Source organism: Emys orbicularis, chromosome 3, assembly GCF_028017835.1.
Source record: "Emys orbicularis isolate rEmyOrb1 chromosome 3, rEmyOrb1.hap1, whole genome shotgun sequence".
Lineage (NCBI taxonomy): Eukaryota > Metazoa > Chordata > Testudines > Emydidae > Emys > Emys orbicularis.
This window is the reverse complement of record NC_088685.1, coordinates 164,084,112-164,105,610: the sequence shown is the minus strand read 5'-3', so window position 1 is coordinate 164,105,610 and position 21,499 is coordinate 164,084,112. Positions and strand designations below refer to the sequence as shown.

Here is a 21,499-nt window from a genome sequence, read left to right as displayed (position 1 = left end):
ATCAGGAATTCCAGAAGGAAGGTCACATGGATTCCCATAATTTCAAGCCTTGTTAGACAAACTGTAAAAAATTAAAGTCGTACTTTATCAAAATAAAAGCTACAGGACAGATCTTCCAATTTGAGTACATCTTGCAAAGTGCTGGGTACCTTCAACTCCCTTTTCTTGAGATGCCAAGCCACCACTTTAAAGAAACAGCTTCTAACTAATCCAAAGGCAGAGAATAATTCAGGGCACTGGCCATTGGGGGAGGGGGAGAGAGGACGGAAACCTGTTGCAGCATGTTCTCAGCACAACGGCTTTTAATAGTAGTTTTACTAGTTCATGAATCCCCTTTGCTCAAATAGAGCCACAATCGCCCTATTTATTGGCTATTACCTCCTCTTATGTACCAAATATAAAACACATGCACTTCTGCAGGCAAAGAGTCCAGACTATTAAATGGGGTAAGTTTACCTTCAATGGAATTATACCAGGGTGAATTTGTCTTCTTGGCCAGATTTCTAAAGGTATTTACACCCCTAAAGAAGAAGGTAGGCATCTAGTGAGATTTTCAGTAGGTGCTTTAAAAATCCCACTAAGTGTGTATATGCATCTGAAGACACCTAAATAAATACATTTGACAATCTGGTCCTACGTGACTAAGTTCAGACAAGGTTTTGTTTGGATTTCCAGATAAAGATGACAGAGCTCCGATGCACAGGCCCCAACGGACCACTGCGTAAGTGCAAATTTTAAAAGTACATTGTGAAATGTAGTATTAAAGCCTGGTTATAATTCCTTATGTGACTGTACACGACGTGCAGAAAATCATATTACATATGAGCGCCCAGTTCACAGCGCTATTGTAAATTTAACCTGCCCTTTCCTCAGACATTTAATCTGGGTTCACAGAAAGACGGTCTCCCATTTCTGGAGGCAAGAGAGTTTGGAGGGAGGACCCCTCCAAAATGTAAGTTTCACAGAGCACAGTATATAAAAAAGTATGAAAAAAATCATCAATCTTCTGGTACAGTTAAATGAAGGTCTACCCAGAAACAAGGAGCCTCCCATTTTCACCAGAAGCGTGGAAACTTTAATTCCACAAGAATTCATCTTAAAAAACAAGAAAGAGGGTGGCATCGTCCAGTGGTTCACAATTCTTAGTGATCCAGCAAACTTTTTTTCCCTTTAAAATCCTGTCATTCAGCAACTAGGGAGTGTGTTTTCCAAAATCAGCCCAAAATTACACATCAGACAAATGCACTCGTGAAGGGTATGCTTACACTGGAGCTGAAGGTGTAATTGCAACTCGGGTAGACATACCAATGCTAGCTTTGATTGAACTAGCACCCTAAAAATAGAAGTGTAGCCACAGCAGCGCGAGTGGTGGAAGGTGCTGGCTGCCCTGAGGACACATCTTAGATGGGATCATACTCAGGTGCCTAGCCTATCTTACTGCTTGTGCCATCCCAGCAACGCTTCTATTTTTAGCGTGCTCGATCAATCAGAGCTAGCAGAGGTATGTCTACGTGGACTGACAGTCACACCTCCAGCTCCAGGGCAGGTATCCCCAAAGTCAGATGTGATCAGATTTATGGGCCACACTTATGCTTTGCACTTAAGGTTTGTTGCCATCTAGGCCCTGATCTTCAAAGGTATTTAGGCACCTAACTGAAATCTATCGGAGTTGGGCACCAAAATACCTTTGAGGATCTGGGCCTTAGGCTTTGTCTTCACTACCCGCCGATCCGGCGGGTAGCAATCGGTCTATCGGGGATCGACTTACCGCGTCTAGTGAAGACGCGGTAAAATCGATCCCTGATCGCTCTGCCGTCGACTCCGGAAATCCACCTCGGCAGGAGACGGCAGCGGAGTCGGCGGCAGCGCGGCAGCGGTCGACTTTCCCGCGTCCTCACCGCTAGGTAAGCCGACCTAAAATACGCAACTTCAGCTACGGTATTCACGTAGCTGAAGTTGCGTATCTTAGGTCGGACCCCCGCTGTAGTGTAGACCTAGCCTTAGTTACCAGGCTCAGCTTCTCTCACCCAAAAATATAATTAGAAGGTCATATACATTTCCCCCTATTTTTAAACAAATTAACTTTATCTACTCTAACAATTTTTCACTGTTTTTTTCCTTTGCTAAAATTGCTAACTTGGCAAAAAAAAAAAAAAAAAAAAAAGGAGTAGAGGGGGTTGGTATTAGAAAACAAAGCCATTTACGTCTAGTTAACTTAAATCCATTCCAGTACTGTCTAATGCCTAAAATCATTGGGCCCATTTCTCATTTACACCAAGACCTCTTTACACTGCTCTGACAACTTGAAAGGGGCCTTAGTGTAATGAGAATCAGGTCCACAGTAATTGGTGGGCTATCTAAAATGAGCTGGTGGTCCATGTCCTAGTGGACAAGTGCTCACCTCATATTTAGCACTCATGATGGCAATCCTAAGAGACCGGAGGCACCTGGAACAGCTGCTAACTCCACAACAAGACTTGAGAACCACTGGAGAGCAACGTAAGGAAGCCTACACTGTGATTGCCTGTTCTGTACCTGTTTCGTAGATACCAAATTTCATACCGCTTACTTGCACTAAATTTACTTTTAAAATGTGGTTAATGTTGAATTAAGCAGGAGGAGAACTGAGGTGTGTGTTTAGGAAGCGCTATCAATCCACTGCAGCTGAGGTGTGTGTAGCAGCAGTTGTCTTCTGTTCCATGGCTTTGATATCACACTGGAGGAAAGCAATGGATACTACTGCTCATCTGAATAATAGCCCAGAAAAATTCCACCTGTAAACTGTGTGAGCAAGTCCCTTAAGTGCAAAACAAATAGTGTTTGAGTCTGTCATTGTTTGTTTAAAAATGGCAGGGGCACTTAAAACCACTACACACAAATGCCCCTTGCACCAGCATGCGATGGTGCAAAGTGCATTCACCATTTTGACTGGAAAAGGTGATTTTCTTAAGGGTTCTGCTTTTTCTGCTAGCATCTATAGATACAATTTATTTAATCTCTAAGATATGTGCAAAGCAATATTGGGCTATGGCAGTTGCCCAACTTCAACATGCTGGTGCCACATGGCAGCTATCAGACCTTTCTTTGTGAAATATGTAGAGACTCTGCGGCATGTTAAATTAAAAAAAAAAATAAAGCCAGAATTAATCACTCAGGGTCTTGTTTTATCTTCTATTTGGCCACAGCATATTTAGGAACCGTCTGTTAAGTGAAATTTGATTATTTTTCTGCTCTCCCTGCATTTTAAAAAAGATTTACAGAATAATAGGAACTATCAAACTGACAAAAAATACACATGCACCATGCTGACAAGTCTTAATGTTCAATGCTTTCTGCAATCCCCAACGCCATTAAAAATACAATAGTTCATTACTGCATTTCCAGATGTGTTCCAAATGTATGGAAATAACTTGAAAGGGGATGGGCATCTGTGATTCACATTGGATTTCAACTCAAAGCGGGCTCAGCACTCTCACGTCTAAACCCAAAATGACAGTATACTTTCTAAATTGTATTACACACAGAAGACCTGTCTAGATAAGGAAAAGAGGTCAAGGTTAGCCAATCCTAACCTTTCCCTTGGTGCAGACGCAGGTTAACACCTTTTGTCTTGACTAAAATGGTCAAGACTAACCCCAGGGGAGCCTAGGATCAACCTCAACTAGCTAAATTGAGGTTAAAGGTGCTAATCTGTGGCCATACAAGAGAAAAGGGTTGGGGTTAGCTCAGGGTATTTAACACATGCCCACTAATGGCAGCCTAGCCTCAATCACTCTTCTCAAGTCTAGACAAACTCAAGCTGTCTCCTTCTCATACACCGTCACTAGCACTAATGGCTCTGCTGGCCAAATTAGGCCCTGTGCAACTGAACAGTGTTCAGTCAGTATCCATGGGTGTAACTGATTTAAAACCTGGTGAACCATTCAGTTGATAATGCACAAGATGGAATAGACTCTAACTTGTTCTCTCCTAGTTGCATCAGCTCTGCAGGGCTAACGAAGCGAAAAGCAGTAAAAAAACCTAATTCTTTCACTAAATGAAGTAGTGCACAGATTTAGGTGGTCCAAAGGGCCTTGTGCTGACCTAACAGGGGTGAATTTCAACCTGTTTCATTAAAAAAAGGATATGCCTGCCTCAGATTTTAGACTAGCAAAAAGTAACATTTAACATATTTTAAAATAAAGCTATGCTGGAATGTGGAATTTTACTTCCAACAGCGAATAATAGGGATGAGCAAATCCAAAAGCCTTTGTAGAAATACTGTACAACTGGATCGATCAGCTTATTGCTATCCTCTTTAGCCGCAGAAAAAAGTGCTGGTAAAGGATTACAAGGTGTAAGAGCTATAAAATAAGGTGTTCTGGGGTACTATACCTTGACAAATGGGCAGATTATCCCACATTCCATCATCTTGACATATTGAAACCATGTTGTCTAAGTCGGGGTAACGGATCTGGAATCCTTCATGACAACTGATTATTAACTTATCTCCAGTCCTGTATGTCTTGTTATGAACCTCTGCATCTTCAACACGTGGAACAAGGCAATCTGTGACTTAATAAAAAAAAGTGATATATTATTAATTTAGTTACAAAAAAAGAACCATGGCCAGCTGCTCAATAGTCAAGCTCTTAAGCAAAGTTAACCCATAATATCTCTGTTCTGGTTAAACAGTTTGCCGCCTGCACAGCACAAAATGCAATTCAGTTAATATACATTTTCCTAGTCACTCATCAGTACCATAGTCGATTGTAGGATAGTAGAGTCTGGTGTGTTATGAGAGTACGTATTTCCAATTGTTGTATACAAGCAGACGAAGAGAGCCTAGCTAGATTGCTTTTAATATTCCCCTTCTGTTGCAGCACAAGTTAAACTGCACGTACATTAAGTCAGTGCAAGCAGGAGGGAGCGGGGGGGGGGAAAGGGGGGATAGGAGGGCGAGGAGGAAAGAAAAGAGGAAATGCAGATATTGTTTGCATATTTATATCCTGCTCCTTACACACCGTCAGTGTTTAGCTAATAGAAAGCCCCACATTACTAGCGTTCAGTTTGCTCATTTGTTTTTTGCTTTTAGTGATTTACATTATGATCACTCACAGACAGTAAAACAGAGTAAACACTTAGCTGAAGAGATCACATCATGTTATCCATTTGCAGACATTTATGTCCACAGGCTGGTCATAAAGAGGCCACGAAGTTGTAATTCACATGCACACTTAACCTTCCCAGGCTGCATACTGTGACTATTAGGCAGAGATGCTGAATAAGGTAAATCAATGGAGGATGATGTCCAGGGCTTAAATTCAGTCGGAGCTGTCTGGAGCGGAGCGCCAGTAAATATTTTCAACCCTCAGAAGTTTGTATAGCAAGGGTGGGGGGCCTCCCAGAAACTCTGAGAGAATTTAAGCCCTGATGATGTCTATTCGTAAAAATGTGTAAACTGTATGTGAGGCATTAGCTCAAAGGATAAGAAAAATTCCCTCTTTCCAGAGAGGATGGAGCTAATTCTCTGCTGCATGCATTACAGCAGTTTTACATCAGTGTGCCTCTGCTGAAGTCAATGTAGTCACAGCAGTGTAAAATAGTGTAAAGGAGTAGAGACTCAGGCCCAGTGTGTATTCAATGGCCAGATTTTCAAAAGTTACCAGCGATTTTGGGGGGATGCTTCAGTTTTTTGGTGCTCAAATGGATATGCCTTAAAAGGTATTTGCTCAGCACTGTCTGAAACTTCCCTCTGAAAATCAGGCCCTCCACATAGGTATCCCAAAACTGAGCTGACCCAAAATCAATAGCCACTGTTGAAAATCCTGTGTTCACTAGATGAAATATGAGGAAGAATGGTGGAGAATTGATACACGGGCACAGACACACAGTGGTGCCAAAGCAGCAAAAGTGGAAAAATACACAAATAGATGAAACATAGGCTGGAAGGTGAGGGAGGACAAAGAGAGAGAGAGAGAGAGAGAGAGAGAGAGAGAGAGAGAGAAAAAAATTCTACTAATACTAAACAGTTAACAGCCAGGTAAATTAATAAGAGACAACTGTATACATGACTCAGAAAGTTCATCCTCCTCATAAACATAAAATAAGATTAGAAAGCGGAATAAAGGAAATCTTGGAGAAATATGCCCATGTAATCATCTGTCTGAATGCCAGGAACCAACTCATGTCAGAGACAGCAGTTAAGAATCTGTAGACACCAGAAAACATAAGGAGAGTAAAGGGCTCCAAATAAAAAAAAAAGTTATCATAAATCTCTTTTTGTGCTGCTTTACAAACCTCTCTCTCCCAGGAGACGGTCACCCACACTATTACACAAGGAGCCTAACTACCTTGTTTTGAAAATCACTTGGGAGCTGCAAATTTTAGGGAACCAAGAGAAATCTTCTGCCAATTTCACAGATAGTATATTTTTAAATTTACAATTTAGGAATCAATCATCCATAAAGAAGAAAAACTGCAACATCTTGCTTTCAAGCCGCTTGTTTACTAGGGGCACAATTTCTAAGCAAGGCCTAGACATTTACAACTAGACTAGATAAACCTCTAGCAATGGCTCACAGATGAAGAACCTCTGTTCTATGATCCTTTCAGCCACCAGATCTCACTGACTTTAATTGGAGACTGGTGCCTTGCCCCAATTTAAAAACACATCCCTCTGTGTTTTCAACTTATACCTGTCCTTTCCGGATTATATTTTATTTAGTAGACTTTATTATGTCATCTGGAAACAATTAGTAGTCAAAAATTTGACGATTTCCCAATACCTTTAACTATTTCACTACTGCTGAATTTGCCAGGTATTTTGGCAGAGCACACCAGCTGTCCACTGGAGCGTTAATGGATGATGGCGGGTGTTGCAGGGGAACAGCAGCAACAGAGATTATTAATTTATAGAGCGCCCAGATCTCGGATGATGTGTACACTAACAAAAAGTTAAACCCACGCCATGTTAAAAACCCAGACATTCCCTCAAAAAACTGGAGAGCTAGTGAGCATGGGAGTGAAAAAATGGTGCCCTGACCCAACAGAAAAGCCTTATGCCAAGTCTTGAATATTGTCACGAGGGGGCTTCAGTGGAAGTCTTCAGGGATGGAATGACAGATAGGGATCCCAATTCCTAGCCTGATGCAGATGGAAGCTCAGGACAGATGGCAAGAGACAATACCGATGAAAAGCTTACTCCTGGGATAATGGTGTCCTGCTGCTACATAAATACAGGAGCAAACTATACACTGAGATGAAATACGAAATTTTATTTTCAAAGCAGAGAAAATTGATCCTGTAACTATGATCTATTACAGTGACTTCGTTCCTATTATCCCAAATGATGGCTGCAGACTGAAACATTTTACTCAGATGGATGTTAGCAGAATACAGTGGCAGTTGCTCACGGTTCCATTAGCAGCCCACTACACCCTGGTTGGCTTAAATAAAAGAATACACTGCTGTAGTCTTCCCCGCCATAAACTGGATGAGCTGCCACAGATTCCATTTGGAATAGCTGAAAGTAAGTGACCGAACTGAAAGACTTCTTCATCAGACAAAATAAAATGTGTTCCTGTCACTGCTTTTCTAGGCACTCTTCAGCAAATCCCCTGGAACGTGTAAACCACATCACATGTTGTAAGTGATCTTTTACCAGCATTATAGAGTAAAGAATTCTACTTGCATGCTCTGCTTAGATCTAATATGTCAATGTGAAAGCAGGGGAGCCCAAACCATTCTCTGAGAGACACCTTTGTGAACTTCCAGCAGCCCAATGGCTGTAAATGGAGCTCATCTTTCATACCGAGGTACATGTTTGTCTGTTCCATTCTGTTGTGACCCTGAAACATACACGACCTCTTCTAAATTAAGATTTCAGGGATTATTTCTTAACTGCTTCCTGCTTCCAAGAACAGCACACAAAGGCAGCTCAGAGGGACGACAGGACATGCACACAACAATGAAGAAATCCAGTGCTCCAGGTGTGTTACTGTGGAGTTGCCCACCAGAGTGGCTTGTATTTTATCTATGCTGCAGTGCTTGTTAAGGGGCACGTATAGGTCTTCCAGGATTAGGAGGGAAATATGACAGGAACGGCATTATTAAGAACATGCTCAGTTTTGGGTTAACTGATCTTGACAGTGTCCTCTTAAAAACAAATATAAGGATCTATATTTTCCCATTAAGTTGTATTTTTGTAATTATGGAAAAACTTGGTCTGTGAGTGCTATAAAATAAAGTTGGCAGAATTAGGTTGGTATGATAATTCTGTGGATGACAAAGAGATTATATTTCTGGAGACATCACAGGATTCCTGCTCTTTGTTAATTATTGTTACTAGTTGTATAATAACAGTGCCTAGAGGCTCCAACTGAGACTGGTGCCCCATAGAGGTAAGCACTGTACAGACAGACATTTTCTTCTTTAATGATATGCATAGAAATTTGGAGCAATTAGTGGTGAAGCAGGCTTTTAATATTTTAACATACATCACTATAACCCATCAGAAGGTGAAATAATCTTTGTGTTACAAGCACTACTTGACTGTTTAAGACAGATGTTGATTGTTATATTTGCCACTATGCCTTATGTAAATTTCAGGTACTGCCATCTGGACCATTAAAATAGCTCTTTTTAATATGACCAACAGTGAGACAGTCCTGGACCTGACGAGCTTGCAATTTAAATAGACAAGACAGAAAAAAGATGGGAGGAAGAACATATCATCATCTTTATTTCACAGATGGGGAACAGACACAGAGAGATTAAATCATTTGTCCAAGATCACACAGGAAGTCCATGGCAAAGGTAGAAACTGAACCTAGATTTCCTGAGTTAACCACAAGGCCAACCTTTCTCCCCCTGGGACAGCCTGGCACTGAAAGAACTCAACAGTAACAAACAGCCTTGGAGAATGGGAGTGAGAGAGTTCAGCCCATAGCACAATAGAGCATCCTCAAGTGGACTGTGTAACTGTAGATTTAGCCTGAAAGGAGGTAGGTAGCACTTGTTCCTACTAGTCTGATAGTTTCAGCAGCCACGTATTGCAGTGGGAGATTACGGTGTAGAAAACATGACACTTATTCTTAAACAATAAATACGGAATTCTTACCTTGCCTCAGGATTTACGTGCATAACCCCATTAGAACTGATGGAAGTTACATGCATTACACATTGTAGAGCAATACGAGACTATAACTGTAAGTAAACAGATTTTTTGACAAGTACATTTATCATGTATATCGTTGACCTGTGCGACTTTGTCCTTGCATTGACACTTAAGATCTTCTGCACCTTAACAGGAAATGAAAGGTCTATTTAATCAAATCAATTGACTGAAAATCTCCTGATAAGCTTATTCATTTTTAAATGAAGAACTTTTTATATAGATTGACATTTCATAGTCTTTTAAATAGTACTAATACCTGAGATTGTAGAGCAAATATAAATTTTAGATTGTTCTAGCAAATAACTGTGGTATGTTAATGGCTTTTAATGCTCAAGTTTTCTAATGTTGGTCATATTAAAAACAGCTATTTTAATGGTCCAGGTGGCAATACCTGAAATTTACATAAGGCATAGTGGCAAATATAACAATCAACATCTGTCTTAAACAGTCAAGTAGTGCTTGTAACACAAAGATTATTTCACCTTCTGATGGGTTATAATGATGCATGTTAAAATATTAAAAGCCTGCTTCACCACTAATTGCTCCAAATTTCTACACATATCATTAAAGAAGAAAATGTCTGTGATGCAGACTTTTATGTAAGTCACTAAACCTCTGACAGGTGCCAGGAGAACCCAAAAGATGTCCCAACTCCTTCCCAACTACACTCCAAATGTGCCATGCTACTATATTGCCCATCAATCTACAATTCTCCTGCTTCGTGACTAAGGCGCCTATTCAGGAAAGCATTTATATAACTGCTTAAATCCCACAATTAAAGTTAGGTATGCGCTTAAGTGGTTTTCTGAATCAGGGGCTTATTAGCAGGGGGATGAACTATATGATTTAAATCATTCTTTTCTATTGCTAAATCTATTTTTTTTTTTGGTAGTACAGTATTTAGACCTCAATTCAGGAAAGCATCCCTAACCAGTAAAGTATTATGTTTAGCTGCTTTCCTGAATCAGGGCCTTACTCTCTTGGGTCACAATCCAAAAAAGCACTTAAGCACATACTTAACTCTAAACATGAGTAGTCATGTGTTCACAGTGAAGCTTATGCTTCAGTGTTTTGCTGGATTAAGGCCTTGACAGGCAATGTTATGTTATGCCCAATGGTGCAAGTTAATGATTGCCTCCGGTGAGATTGTTGGGCACTCAGCCCATCACATTACCATCCCCCACACATGGGGTGAAATCATTACCATCCCCCAAACATGGGGTGAAATCTTGACACCCCACCCCCCCAAATGAACTTAATGGGAGTTTTGCCATTGACTTCTATAGGGGCAGAATTTCATCCATGGATAATAATAAACTGTTTTTTGTGTACACAATAAAAATGCATTAATGCTCAGTGTAACAGTTGCAACAAGTGATACATATATTGGCTTAGAGATATGCAGAACCCCCAAGCAAACACTTAGCAATGTCTAAAAGAAAATAAGTTTTTACAAGAACTTGTCTTTTTCCCCTAGTTTTACTGCTAATTTTAAACATAATTGTTTCCATTGTCATTCCATTTTCATTTTTTCCATCAACACTTATTTGGTTAGAGAGTATGGATGTCAATGCCAGGTGAATGGAATATGCAAGAGTGTGAATATTACACACATGTGGTGTTAAAATGTGGCTGATTTTTTCTTTGTAACTATTTTGCTGGTAATGAGACAGTGAAGTAAAAACAAAAAAGTTACTGCTATTTTACTGTGCTATATCTACAGGATTATTTCTGCCACAGCATGAAATGTGCAAAACATTGTATAATAGAAGCATCTCTTTCAGAAACAGCAAAATGGGATTGAATTGTCCTGGGAAGATGGTCATTTCCTGCTTTGCCAATGGAATGAAAGAGCAAAACTCTCATGTCTCCCTGTTAAAAATTAAAACAAAACAAACAAGCAAAACTATTAATGAGATTTACTGAAAGAAAAAGTACCAGAAACAGACTGACTGCAAAAGGTTCAGTTATCATGATTCAGAAAGAACATGCCACCAGGATATAATTTTACCACCCAAAGACATAGGCCTCTGTACTTTCCATGCTTAGAAGATGTGATTCATAACCACTTACAAAATATAAAAGGGGTTTTCCCTCATAATATATTTGCAGTTACTGTTCACCTTGGGCTAAGTCTTAGTCACATAGCCTTCAGTTGTTTCTTTTGAGTCAGATCTACACGTCTAGGTAATGGTATTTTATCTTCTTTTACATGAAGGGAGCCTTAGCAAATAAGCGAGATCAGGGTCGAATTTTAAGTCAATGGGTAATTTGCTACTGACTTTAATGGGGGCAAAAGCAGGCCCTAAAACACAACAGGTATACAGTTAGATTAAAAAAAAAAAAAAACAGCAGAAGAAAAATTCTACTTGGATACACAGGACTAGTTGTTCAGTTGGAGTAAATCAGCATGACTACACCAGCTGAAGATCTGCCCCACAGTTTTTAATATAAATAGAGAGAGAACACTCCCAGCCAAATATTATTTATAAAGTTTCATAGCGGTAAAGCATTCACACTAAATCCTGCTGACACTTTTTATGTCTCTTAATGATAGTATCTCTGCTGAACAAAAATCAATCCATTGTAGAAAGAAGTGATAGTTTTAATATACTTGGTGAAATTAATAGTATGTACTACTTGGACACATTTTTGGCCAGAATTAATGTTTGTGATTTGATAGTCTAATCCTGCTTCCATCAAACATCTTAGAAGAAAAAGTAGCAGTGTCTCAAATACTTAAAACCAGATACATTTTTAAACAGACCATATTTACATATAACAAAAATCAAGTTGGTTTTACCCCATGAATGTCTGAATTACTTAAAAGTAAACGTATACAGTACCAATAAACTACTGCTTGCTCTGCCTATTTCATCCTCTAATTAATTATGAACTATGTACATGTAATAAATAATAATTGATTTAAACCTCTGATTAAAATTCATTTCTAATGATACCAAAGATGTATTATATAGTACGATATTACAGAAAGGATCACTAAGTGAACAGTAATGGTAATAATGTTTCTGTTATCAGTGGCAGTATTCTCTCTCTGTGTGTTTTGACAAAAGCAGTGATAAATCTATTTGTAATGGGACTTTATTACTTTCATGGCTAAAATTCATTTACTTCCTCTGTTCCTGCCTTGACAACACACACAGGCATGTTCTAGCTAATTTATCTGGATAAAAACTTCTCAGAAATTAAAACACATATTGAATGTAATCCTATGAAACGGGTTCCAGGCTTTTGCGCTCTGCAGGGAGACATAATGGTATGTATGTAAGTGATCACAATTGAGGTTTGTGAAATGTTTAAACAAAATTAACTTACCTTCTTGTAGGCACACAGGTTTATCGCTTGGTTTCCAGCTCAAGGAGCCATTAAAATGTCTCACACAAATCTTTTTCGAAGGACCCTTAAGCCTGTATCCTTCTTGACAGTGAAGCCGGACTACAGCACTTTCAAAGAAAACACCTGCACTGGGTGTCTTGTATCCATGTTCAGGGACTCCAGGATCAACACAAGCATGGAGGTCATCAAATCCTATGTGAACAAACATGTAAGTCAATTATGCAATTATTTGAGTAACAAATGAACAGTCTTCCTTTTTCTAGGATTCACCATGTTGACAGGCTCTGGAGAACAGCGACAGCCAGTGGAGGATAGTGACACAACAATCACCCACTGCAATCCCTGTAGCGTATGGGAGCCCCTAAGCCTCCTATTAATGCCTGTTAGCAAGCTCATCACTAGGGGCATTCTAGGGCACCCCGTCCCCCTGGAAATGACTCACCCCCAATCTCCAGTAGGAAATTCCAGGTGCTGAGGTACTTTGCCCCTTCTCATAGCTCCAGCCTATTGAGCTAGAAGTAGAAGCGATGTCAGCCTAGCCATTCAATATCTAATCAAAGTCAATAAAGACCTGACCCACATGTCTGCAGGGAACAAAGCAGGGTAACATATCTGTAGCTCATCACAGGAGCTGGGGGACCAGAGTGATTTGGAAGAGCCAAAAGAAAGCAGGGAGGAAGAAACAGAAAAAGAGAAGGGGGGGGAGAATGGGAAGGGAGAGTGAAAGGGAAAGCATAGAGGGTATGAAGTCTAGCTGCGATCCAAGGAATCAGGTGCCAGTCTAGGAGCTGAGCTGGTTGGGGGCAGGATGGGCATTCTGGGGAATGTCAGTACATAGGAAAATGTGACTTTCTATGTTGGGTAAATGAGATCCCACAATGAAGCTGGCTTGTGGGTCAGTTCACATATTGGTAAAACCCTGGTTGAGGACCACTAGCAGGAGTTAACACCAGGAGGAATTATGTTAAGACATTTGCTTTCAGAGAACTAACTAATCAACAAACAGCCAGGAATCACATTTTTAAAATGAATGTCTAGCACTTTTTCAAGCTCACTACAACGTATGCAGAGTCTTCCACCAAATGTTGCTTTTTTTTTTTTTGCTGAAAAATAACTAAGGTTTAGTGTTGTACTGAATATGCACAGCATATTGAAGAAGCAAACAGCTCTGCAACAAGATCAGCAGGGGGGCAATCAGCCAATGGGAGGGATGCTTGGAAAAAATTGAAAACCATCAAACTATAGATTTAATGTTTTGATTTTAAAAGAAACGTATCGTAGGGCCTCAGTAATTTCCTGCCTCAAGGGCCTCCACTGTAGTGTCAGTCCAGGCTCCATGGCTGCTCTGAACTCCACCAGCTGATCACACCCCCAGGAGCCACTCCCCTACTCCCAACAGACCCCATCCACCAGGGGCTGCAGGAGGAATTGCGTAGGAGCTGGCTCTACTAGGTCTATACCCTTGGGGTTCTCCTGTGCCATGAGGAACCCCAGCTAGAGGGATGCAGCCAGTCTCCATTTCCTTTGCATTGCTGGAGAAGCGCAAGGGGAGCAGCACAGGCCACAGACTCTTACCCTACATATTTCCATCTCCGGTTAGATGAAGCTCATCCTAAGCATCAAAGAGTCACAGGCGCTTAAGTCTCATCTGTGATGATACTGTGAAACAAATCCCCAATACACACAGTGCAGACATCATACAACTCAGGACCTACTGCACAAAATACACATGCCTCCACCACTTTAACAAATGTGACGATCGTGCAGCCATGGATTCATTACACTGGTGGGGTTATATACACCTCATAGAAGTCTTAGGAGGAGCGAGGGCATGGCAGGCTCAGGGGAGGGGGTGGGAAGGGGTGGAGTGGGGGCAGAACCTGTGGCAGAGCCAGGGGTTGAGCAGTGAGCACCCCCTGGCACATTGGAAAGTTGGCGCGTGTAGTTCCAGCCCCAGAGTCGGTGCCTATACAAGGAGCCGCATATTAACTTCTGAAGAGTCGCATGTGGCCTCTGTCTTAGCCTATGTCCACCCCTCAGACACAATTTGTGTGTGAAGACTGTGCACACACTGCAATTTCCAGGAGGGAACTGGAACAGCAAGGAGAAGGTGGAATTATATTCCCTGAAACTTTCCCAAACCCCTGCTTCAAAGTGTTTCCCACAAGCTACACAGTAATATAGGCAGTATAGTCCACTTGCTGCTCTACAATATTTCAGGTTTCTTGTCAGTGTAGAAAGGAAGGGTGGGGGAATGGTACAGGGAGGAAACACTCAGACTGTGCAATACAGAACAGGAGTACTTGTGGCACCTTAGAGACTAACAAATTTATTTGAGCATAAGCTTTTGTGAGCTACATCCCACTTCTTCGGATGCAGAGAATACAGTAATTTATCTTGCAGTAGTTAAAAAAAGATGATAAAAGCTGAACCCACAATTCTTTTCAGTAATTCCCCAAAATATCCACAGCAGATTTGGGACAAACCTTGGCCCCACCTAAATCAGAGGGAAGTTACTTACATGTAATTCTGCTTTTTGAAAATATGGAGCCAGATCCCAGTTAGCATTCAGGTCCCTTTATGCTGCTTCAAAGACACAAAGGGAGGTAGAAAACTGGTTTAAAACAGCAAAGCCAGTTCAATGCCACTTCTTCCTGCCTCCTCGCCCCACACAGGGAAGCAGGGAAGGAAGGCAGGCTCTGATTGGAGTGCATCACATTCTGTGGAGTCCCCACATCCACATCATGGCCCCTAGGGGGCCATTACAAACTGCTACAAGTTAGAGCAACTCTGAGGCTACTTTGTGTTTTGACAGAGCTGCCCCAGAAAGAGATGGTGTAACCCTCCTTTCCACCCCCCCGCACCCCCACCCCCCGCACCAGATATACCAAGTATTGTTCCAGGGCAGCTGAAGATTTAGCCCATCATCATGAGTAATTCTCAAAACAAACCTGGTACAAAACCCAAAAGTGAGAATCCAATAATGAAAAATAGGAGTGTTTCTGGTATCTTTGACTGGACTAGGATTTGACCCTCTCTCTCTTTTCATAACTTCATTTATAGTCTGGGGGCCCAAACGGAAAACGCTGTCTGAATTTGAGATTCATTGCATTTCTCTACATTTTTATGAAGGAATTAACCTCGGGAGTGATTTTACAGGGGGATGGTATATTATGCAGTGGTTGCTTTGAGAATTATGGATGTTTTTGTAAATCATGTTTGTGACGGTTTCATAATCATACCACTATGATGAATATGGGGTGCAGAGTGTCACAATGTCAAGCTGTTTTCTGAAATTTCTTTAAAAAGTCAAAGTAACGACGGTCCTTTATCATGGGTATAACATTGGGGTCATCTTATGCTGATTTCATTACGGCAAATTTACTCTAGATATTTTCTCTGCTCCCACTCTGCCCCTTCAGCCAAGGCCCTGCCCTTGCTCCGCTTCTTCCTGTCCCCGCTCTGCCCTCCTCCACCGAGGCCCCACCATCGCTCCTCCTCTTCCTGTCCCTGCTCTGCCCTCCTCCACCGAGACCCTGCCCTCACTCTGCCCCCTCACCCCTACATTTCCAAAATTTGCCAAAAATTTCCCACCTGGGATCCCAGACTAATTAGTTAAGCTTCATTCTATGCTGTTGTATAGAAGGAGCACAAATGTATGTCTCTGATACAATATATAACGTTCCAATATTTCATGTCTTTTTTCCTCTTACTATATTGTGTCACTTTTTCATCTAAGCTAACTTATTAATAACAGCCACTGTGAAATTACTCTGTCCCATCATAAAAATGAAATGAACGCCAATCTCATCATACGGAATCGACATCTTTGCTTTGTGACAGGTTTAAATAAATGTGTTAGTCTCCAAGATGCCACAAGTACTACTAGTTATTTTATCTTTGCCTTGATCACTTTAGAGTATGATGAAACCAGGCAAGAGTTTTCAGCATGAACCAAAAGATAAATCTTTGAAAAGAACCACAAAGATGCTCCAAGTATGAAAAACAATTATTTTGGTTATAACAGAAAAGTCTTAGATACACTCTTCGCTGCTAGCCAATAGAGTAAAAATCACTTCAGAACCAGGGATGGCGCCATTCCTTTGCAAACTGTTAGATGAGTCCCTGGAGAGGAAAGGAATATAACCTTTATTTTGTTTACTGGAGTTTTTCTTGCTATGTTGAACTGGCTGTGACCCACCATCATAGGGGGGAAAATTGCAATGTCCAATACTTATTATATAATTGTAAGATGCAGAGCCAGATTCTGATCTCAATTACCTCAGGGTATCTCCACCGGTTATTTGGGAAATCCAAAGGATAAACAGTAAAGTTGCATCATCAATAATGATGTTAAATGTTGTTACTATTCTGATTTAAACCCACAGAAGTAAAGACTGCAGAATTAAGGATGAAATTCTACCCACCCTTCACCATCAGGATCAAAACTCCATCCTTTATCCAACTTGTTAGATCTATGTACTGATGACCTCTAGGGCCTATCTTATAGAGTTATGTGTAATAACTAGGGCTGTCAACGGATAAAAAAAATTAATCGCGATTAATCATGCTGTTAATAATAGAATACCATTTATTTAAATTTTTTTGATGTTTTCTACATTTTCAAATATATTGATTTCAATTACAACAGAACACAAACTGTACAGTGCTCACTTTATTTTTTATTACAAATATTTGCACTGTATAAAACAAAAGAAATAGTATTTTTCAATCCACCTGATACAAGTACTGTAGTGCAATCTCTTTATCATAAAAGTTGAATTTACAAATGTAGATTTATGTACCAAAAATAACTGCATTAAAAAATAAATCAATGTAAAACTTCAGAGCCTACAAGTCCACTCAGTCCAACTTCAGCCAATCACTCAGACAAACAAGTTTGGTTACCATTTGCAGGAGATAATGCTTCCTGTTCTTGTTTACAATGTCATCTGAAAGTGAGAACAGGCATTCTCATGGCACTGTTGTAGCCGGCATTGCAATATATTTACGTGCCAGATGCGCTAAAGATTCATATGTCCCTTCATGCTTCAACCACCATTCCAGGGGACATGTGTCCATGATGCTGACGGGTTCTGCTCGATAATGATCCAGAGCAAAGCCGACCGATGCATGTTCATTTTCATCATCTGAGTCAGATGCCACCAGCAAAAGGTTGATTTTCTTTTTTGGTGGTTTGGATTCTGTAGTTCCGCATCTGAGTGTTGCTCTTTTAAGACTTTGGAAAGCATGCTCCACACCTCGTCCCTCTCAGATTTTGGATGGCACTTCAGATTCTTAAACCTTGGGGCTAGTGCTGTAGCTATTTTTAGAAATCTCACATTGGTACCTTCTTTGTGTTTTGTCAAATCTGCTGTGAAAGTGTTCTTAAAATGAACACCATCCAAGATGGCTATAACATGAACTATATGGCAGAATGCAGGTAAAACAGAACAGGAGACATACAATTCTCCCCCAAGGAGTTCAGTCACAAATTTAATTAACACATTTTTTTTTTAAAAATGAGCATCATCAGCGTGCAAGCATGTCCTCTGGAATGGTGGCCAAAGCATGAAGTGGCATACGAATATTTAGCACATCTGGCACATAAATACCTTGCATGTCGGCTACAAAAGTGCCATGCAAATACCTATTCTCACTTTCAGGTGACATTGTAAATAAGAAGCAGCATCTCCCATAAATGTAAACAAACTTGTCTGTCTTAGCGATTGGCTGAAAAAGAAGTAGGACTGAGTGGACTTGTAGGCTCTAAAGTTTTACATTGTTTTGTTTTTGAGTGCAGTTATGAAACAAACAAAAAAATCTACATTTGTAAATTACTCTGTCATGATAAATAGATTGCACTGCATTACTTGTATGAGGTGAATTGAAAAGTGCTCTCTCTTTTGTTTATCATTTTTATAGTGCAAATAATTGTAATAAAAAATAATATAAAGTGAGCACTATACACTTCATATTCTGTGTTGTAATAGACATCAATATATTTGAAAATGTAGAAAAACACCCAAAATATTTAATACATTTCAGTTGGAATTCTGTTGTTTAACAGGGCAATTAATCGTGATTAATTTTTTGAGTTAATCAGGTGAGTTCACTGTGATTAACCGACAGCCCTAGTAATAACACGTTCTGCTGTAGCTCAGGAGTGAGGAAGTTATGTGGCAGCAATAAGATGTGTCCCTGATGCAGACGGGGTTTTTGCTATAGGCTCCATTTTACTACTGGACCAAACTGTGGTCATAGAGATATAGCAGTTCTCCCAACATGGATACGACCGCATGTTCGAGAGAGCATTTTATTCAGGTTCATTCTATCTAAATTACTTTTGTATTGTCAGTGTAAAAATATGATGAAAAATCAATCAGAAGACTAAAAAAGCAGGGCTCTGTTTTGGGTAGATAATGAACCATTATAATCCATTTGAAATGACTGTACTACTGAAATTCTACATTTTAAATGGTCTGTTATATAATGAATCATTTTGTTCATGATGAAAAGCCTGAAAAATCAGAAGCCAATTATCTCTCAGAAGTCTGGAGGTTTCCAAACCAAGTTCAATTTTGAACCAGAATTTTAGCTACCCACAAAATTGCTCACCTTCTGGAAATCCCTCTGCCAGATATTGTCAGGACACCTCAGAGTAGGTTTTGCTCCATGTTTTAAAGCTTTTTATAGGGCCAACCCTAATAAAACCCTCCTTAACATAGGCATCTCTATTCACGGGCAATTGCTTCGTAATGCAGACTTTATGAGGCCTGTAAAAATGGCAGATTACTCCTTGATAAAAATAAATGTAGCACATGTCCCCACTGGAGTAAACTATTAGGATATCCTGGGACATTTAATCTAGGATTGTCAACAGTCCCTTATCACAATAATATTATTAGGGCTGTCAATTAATCGCTGTTAACTCATGCAATTAACTCAAAAAATAAATCGCAATTAATCCCAGTTTTAATCACACAGTTAAACAATAGAATACCAATGGAAATTTATTAAATATTTTGGATGTTTTTCTACATTTTCATATATATTGTATTTGGTGTTGTAATTGAAATCAAAGTGTATGTTATTTTTTATTACAAATATTTGCACTGTAAAAATGATAAACAAAAGAAATAGTATTTTTCAGTTCACCTCATACAAGTACTGTAGTGCAATCTCTTTGTTGTGAAAGTACAATTTACAAATGTAGATTTTTTTGTTACATAACTGCGCTCAACAACAAAACAATGTGAAACTTCAGAGCCTACAAGTCCCCTCAGTCCTATTTCTTGTTCAGCCAATCGCTAAGACAAACAATTTTGTTTATATTTACAGGAGATAATGCTGCCCTCTTATTTACAATGTCACCAAAAAGTGAGAACAGGCATTTGCATGGCACTCTTGTAGTTGGCATTGCAAGGTATTTACGTGTCAGATATGCTAAACATTCGTATGTCCTTTCATGCTTCGGCCACCATTCCAGAGGACATGCTTCCATAGTGATGACGCTCACTAAAAAAACAATGCATTAATTACATTTATGACTGAACTCCTTGGGGGAGAATTGTATGTCCCCTGCTCTGTTTTACCCACATTCTGCCATATATATTTCATGTTATAGGAGTCTTGGATGATGACCCAGAATATGTTGTTCGTTTTAAGAACACTTTTACTGCAGATTTCACAAAACGCAAAGAAGATAGCTATGTGAGATTTGTAAAGATGGGTTGAGTGCTGTAGATAAGGTTTAAGAATCTGAAGTGCCTTCCAAAATCTGAGAGGTATGAGGTGTGGAGCATGCTTTCAGAAGTCTTAAAAGAGTAACACTCCAATACAGAAACTACAGAACCCAAACCACCAAAAAAGAAAATCAATCTTCTGCTGGTGGCCTCTAACTCAGATGATGAAAATGAACATGTGTCGGTCCGCACTGCTTTGGATCATTATTGAGCAGAACCCGTCATCATCATGGATGCATGTCCCCTGGAATGGTGGTTGAAGCATGAAGGGACACATGAACCTTTGCATCTGGCACGTAAATATCTTGCAACGCCGGCTACAACAGTGCCATGCGAACGCCCGTTCTCACTTTCAGCTGACATTGTAAATAAGAAGCTGGCAGCATTATCTCCTGCAAATGTAAACAAACTTGTTTGTCTGAGCAATTGGCTGAACAAGAAGTAGGACTGAGTGGATTTGCTGGCTCTAAAATTTTACATTGTTTTATTTTTGAATGTAGGGTTTTTTGGGTACACAATTCTACATCCATAAATTCAACTTTCATGATAAAGAGATTGCACTACAGTACTTGCATGAGGTGAATTGAAAAATACTATTTCTTTTGTTTTTTTACAGTGCAAATACTTGTAATCAAAAATAAATATAAATTGAGTACTGTACACTTTGTATTGTGTTATAATTGAAATCAATATATTTGAAAATGTAGAAAACAACCAAAAATATTTAAATAAATGGTATTCTCTTATTGTTTAACAGTGCGATTAAACTCATTTTTTTAATTGTGTAATTAATTGCAATTAATTTTTTAATCGCTTGACAGCCCTAAATATTATTTTTTTATCTCTGTACAAGCTGCTGAGTGCTGCATAAAGCAGAAATAAATACCCCTTGTGAATGTGAGTACTGCTTGTTATTTATTATTGATGATGATGATGATATGGGGAGGAGAGGTGGGGTGGGGTGGGTTGCTAGGAAAACAGTTCCTTATTTTTGAAATATAATGTTGGCAACCCTAATTTTATCTCAACTGCTGGGAACATTCCAGGTAGCACCCAAGTACTCGCATAAGTTTGGGAGCAAAATCAAGAATAAATCTGTCATCAAAGAAAATTATTTTCAACATGGCTGAATTTTAGATAAGACCTAAAATGTCAGATGTCTAAAGAATGTTTCCTCACACTTCATCTCATCCTTCTTTTCTGAATGTTCCTTTCTGCATGCACCCTTCCTCATCTGGTT

At 39.7% G+C, this 21,499-nt stretch overlaps 1 protein-coding gene across 1 annotated transcript in view; it reads right to left on the bottom strand.

Annotated features, from left to right (window-relative positions):
* The window catches only part of SUSD4 (sushi domain containing 4), a 109,364-nt gene that overhangs the window by 23,668 nt on the left and 64,197 nt on the right, over positions 1-21,499 (bottom strand). Inside the window, exons 2-3 of the mRNA XM_065401816.1 lie at positions 12,494-12,706; positions 4,375-4,548 (exon numbers count right to left, since the gene is read on the bottom strand). Of these exons, the coding sequence (XP_065257888.1) occupies positions 4,375-4,548; positions 12,494-12,706 (387 nt within the window). The remainder of the gene's footprint in view (positions 1-4,374; positions 4,549-12,493; positions 12,707-21,499) is intronic.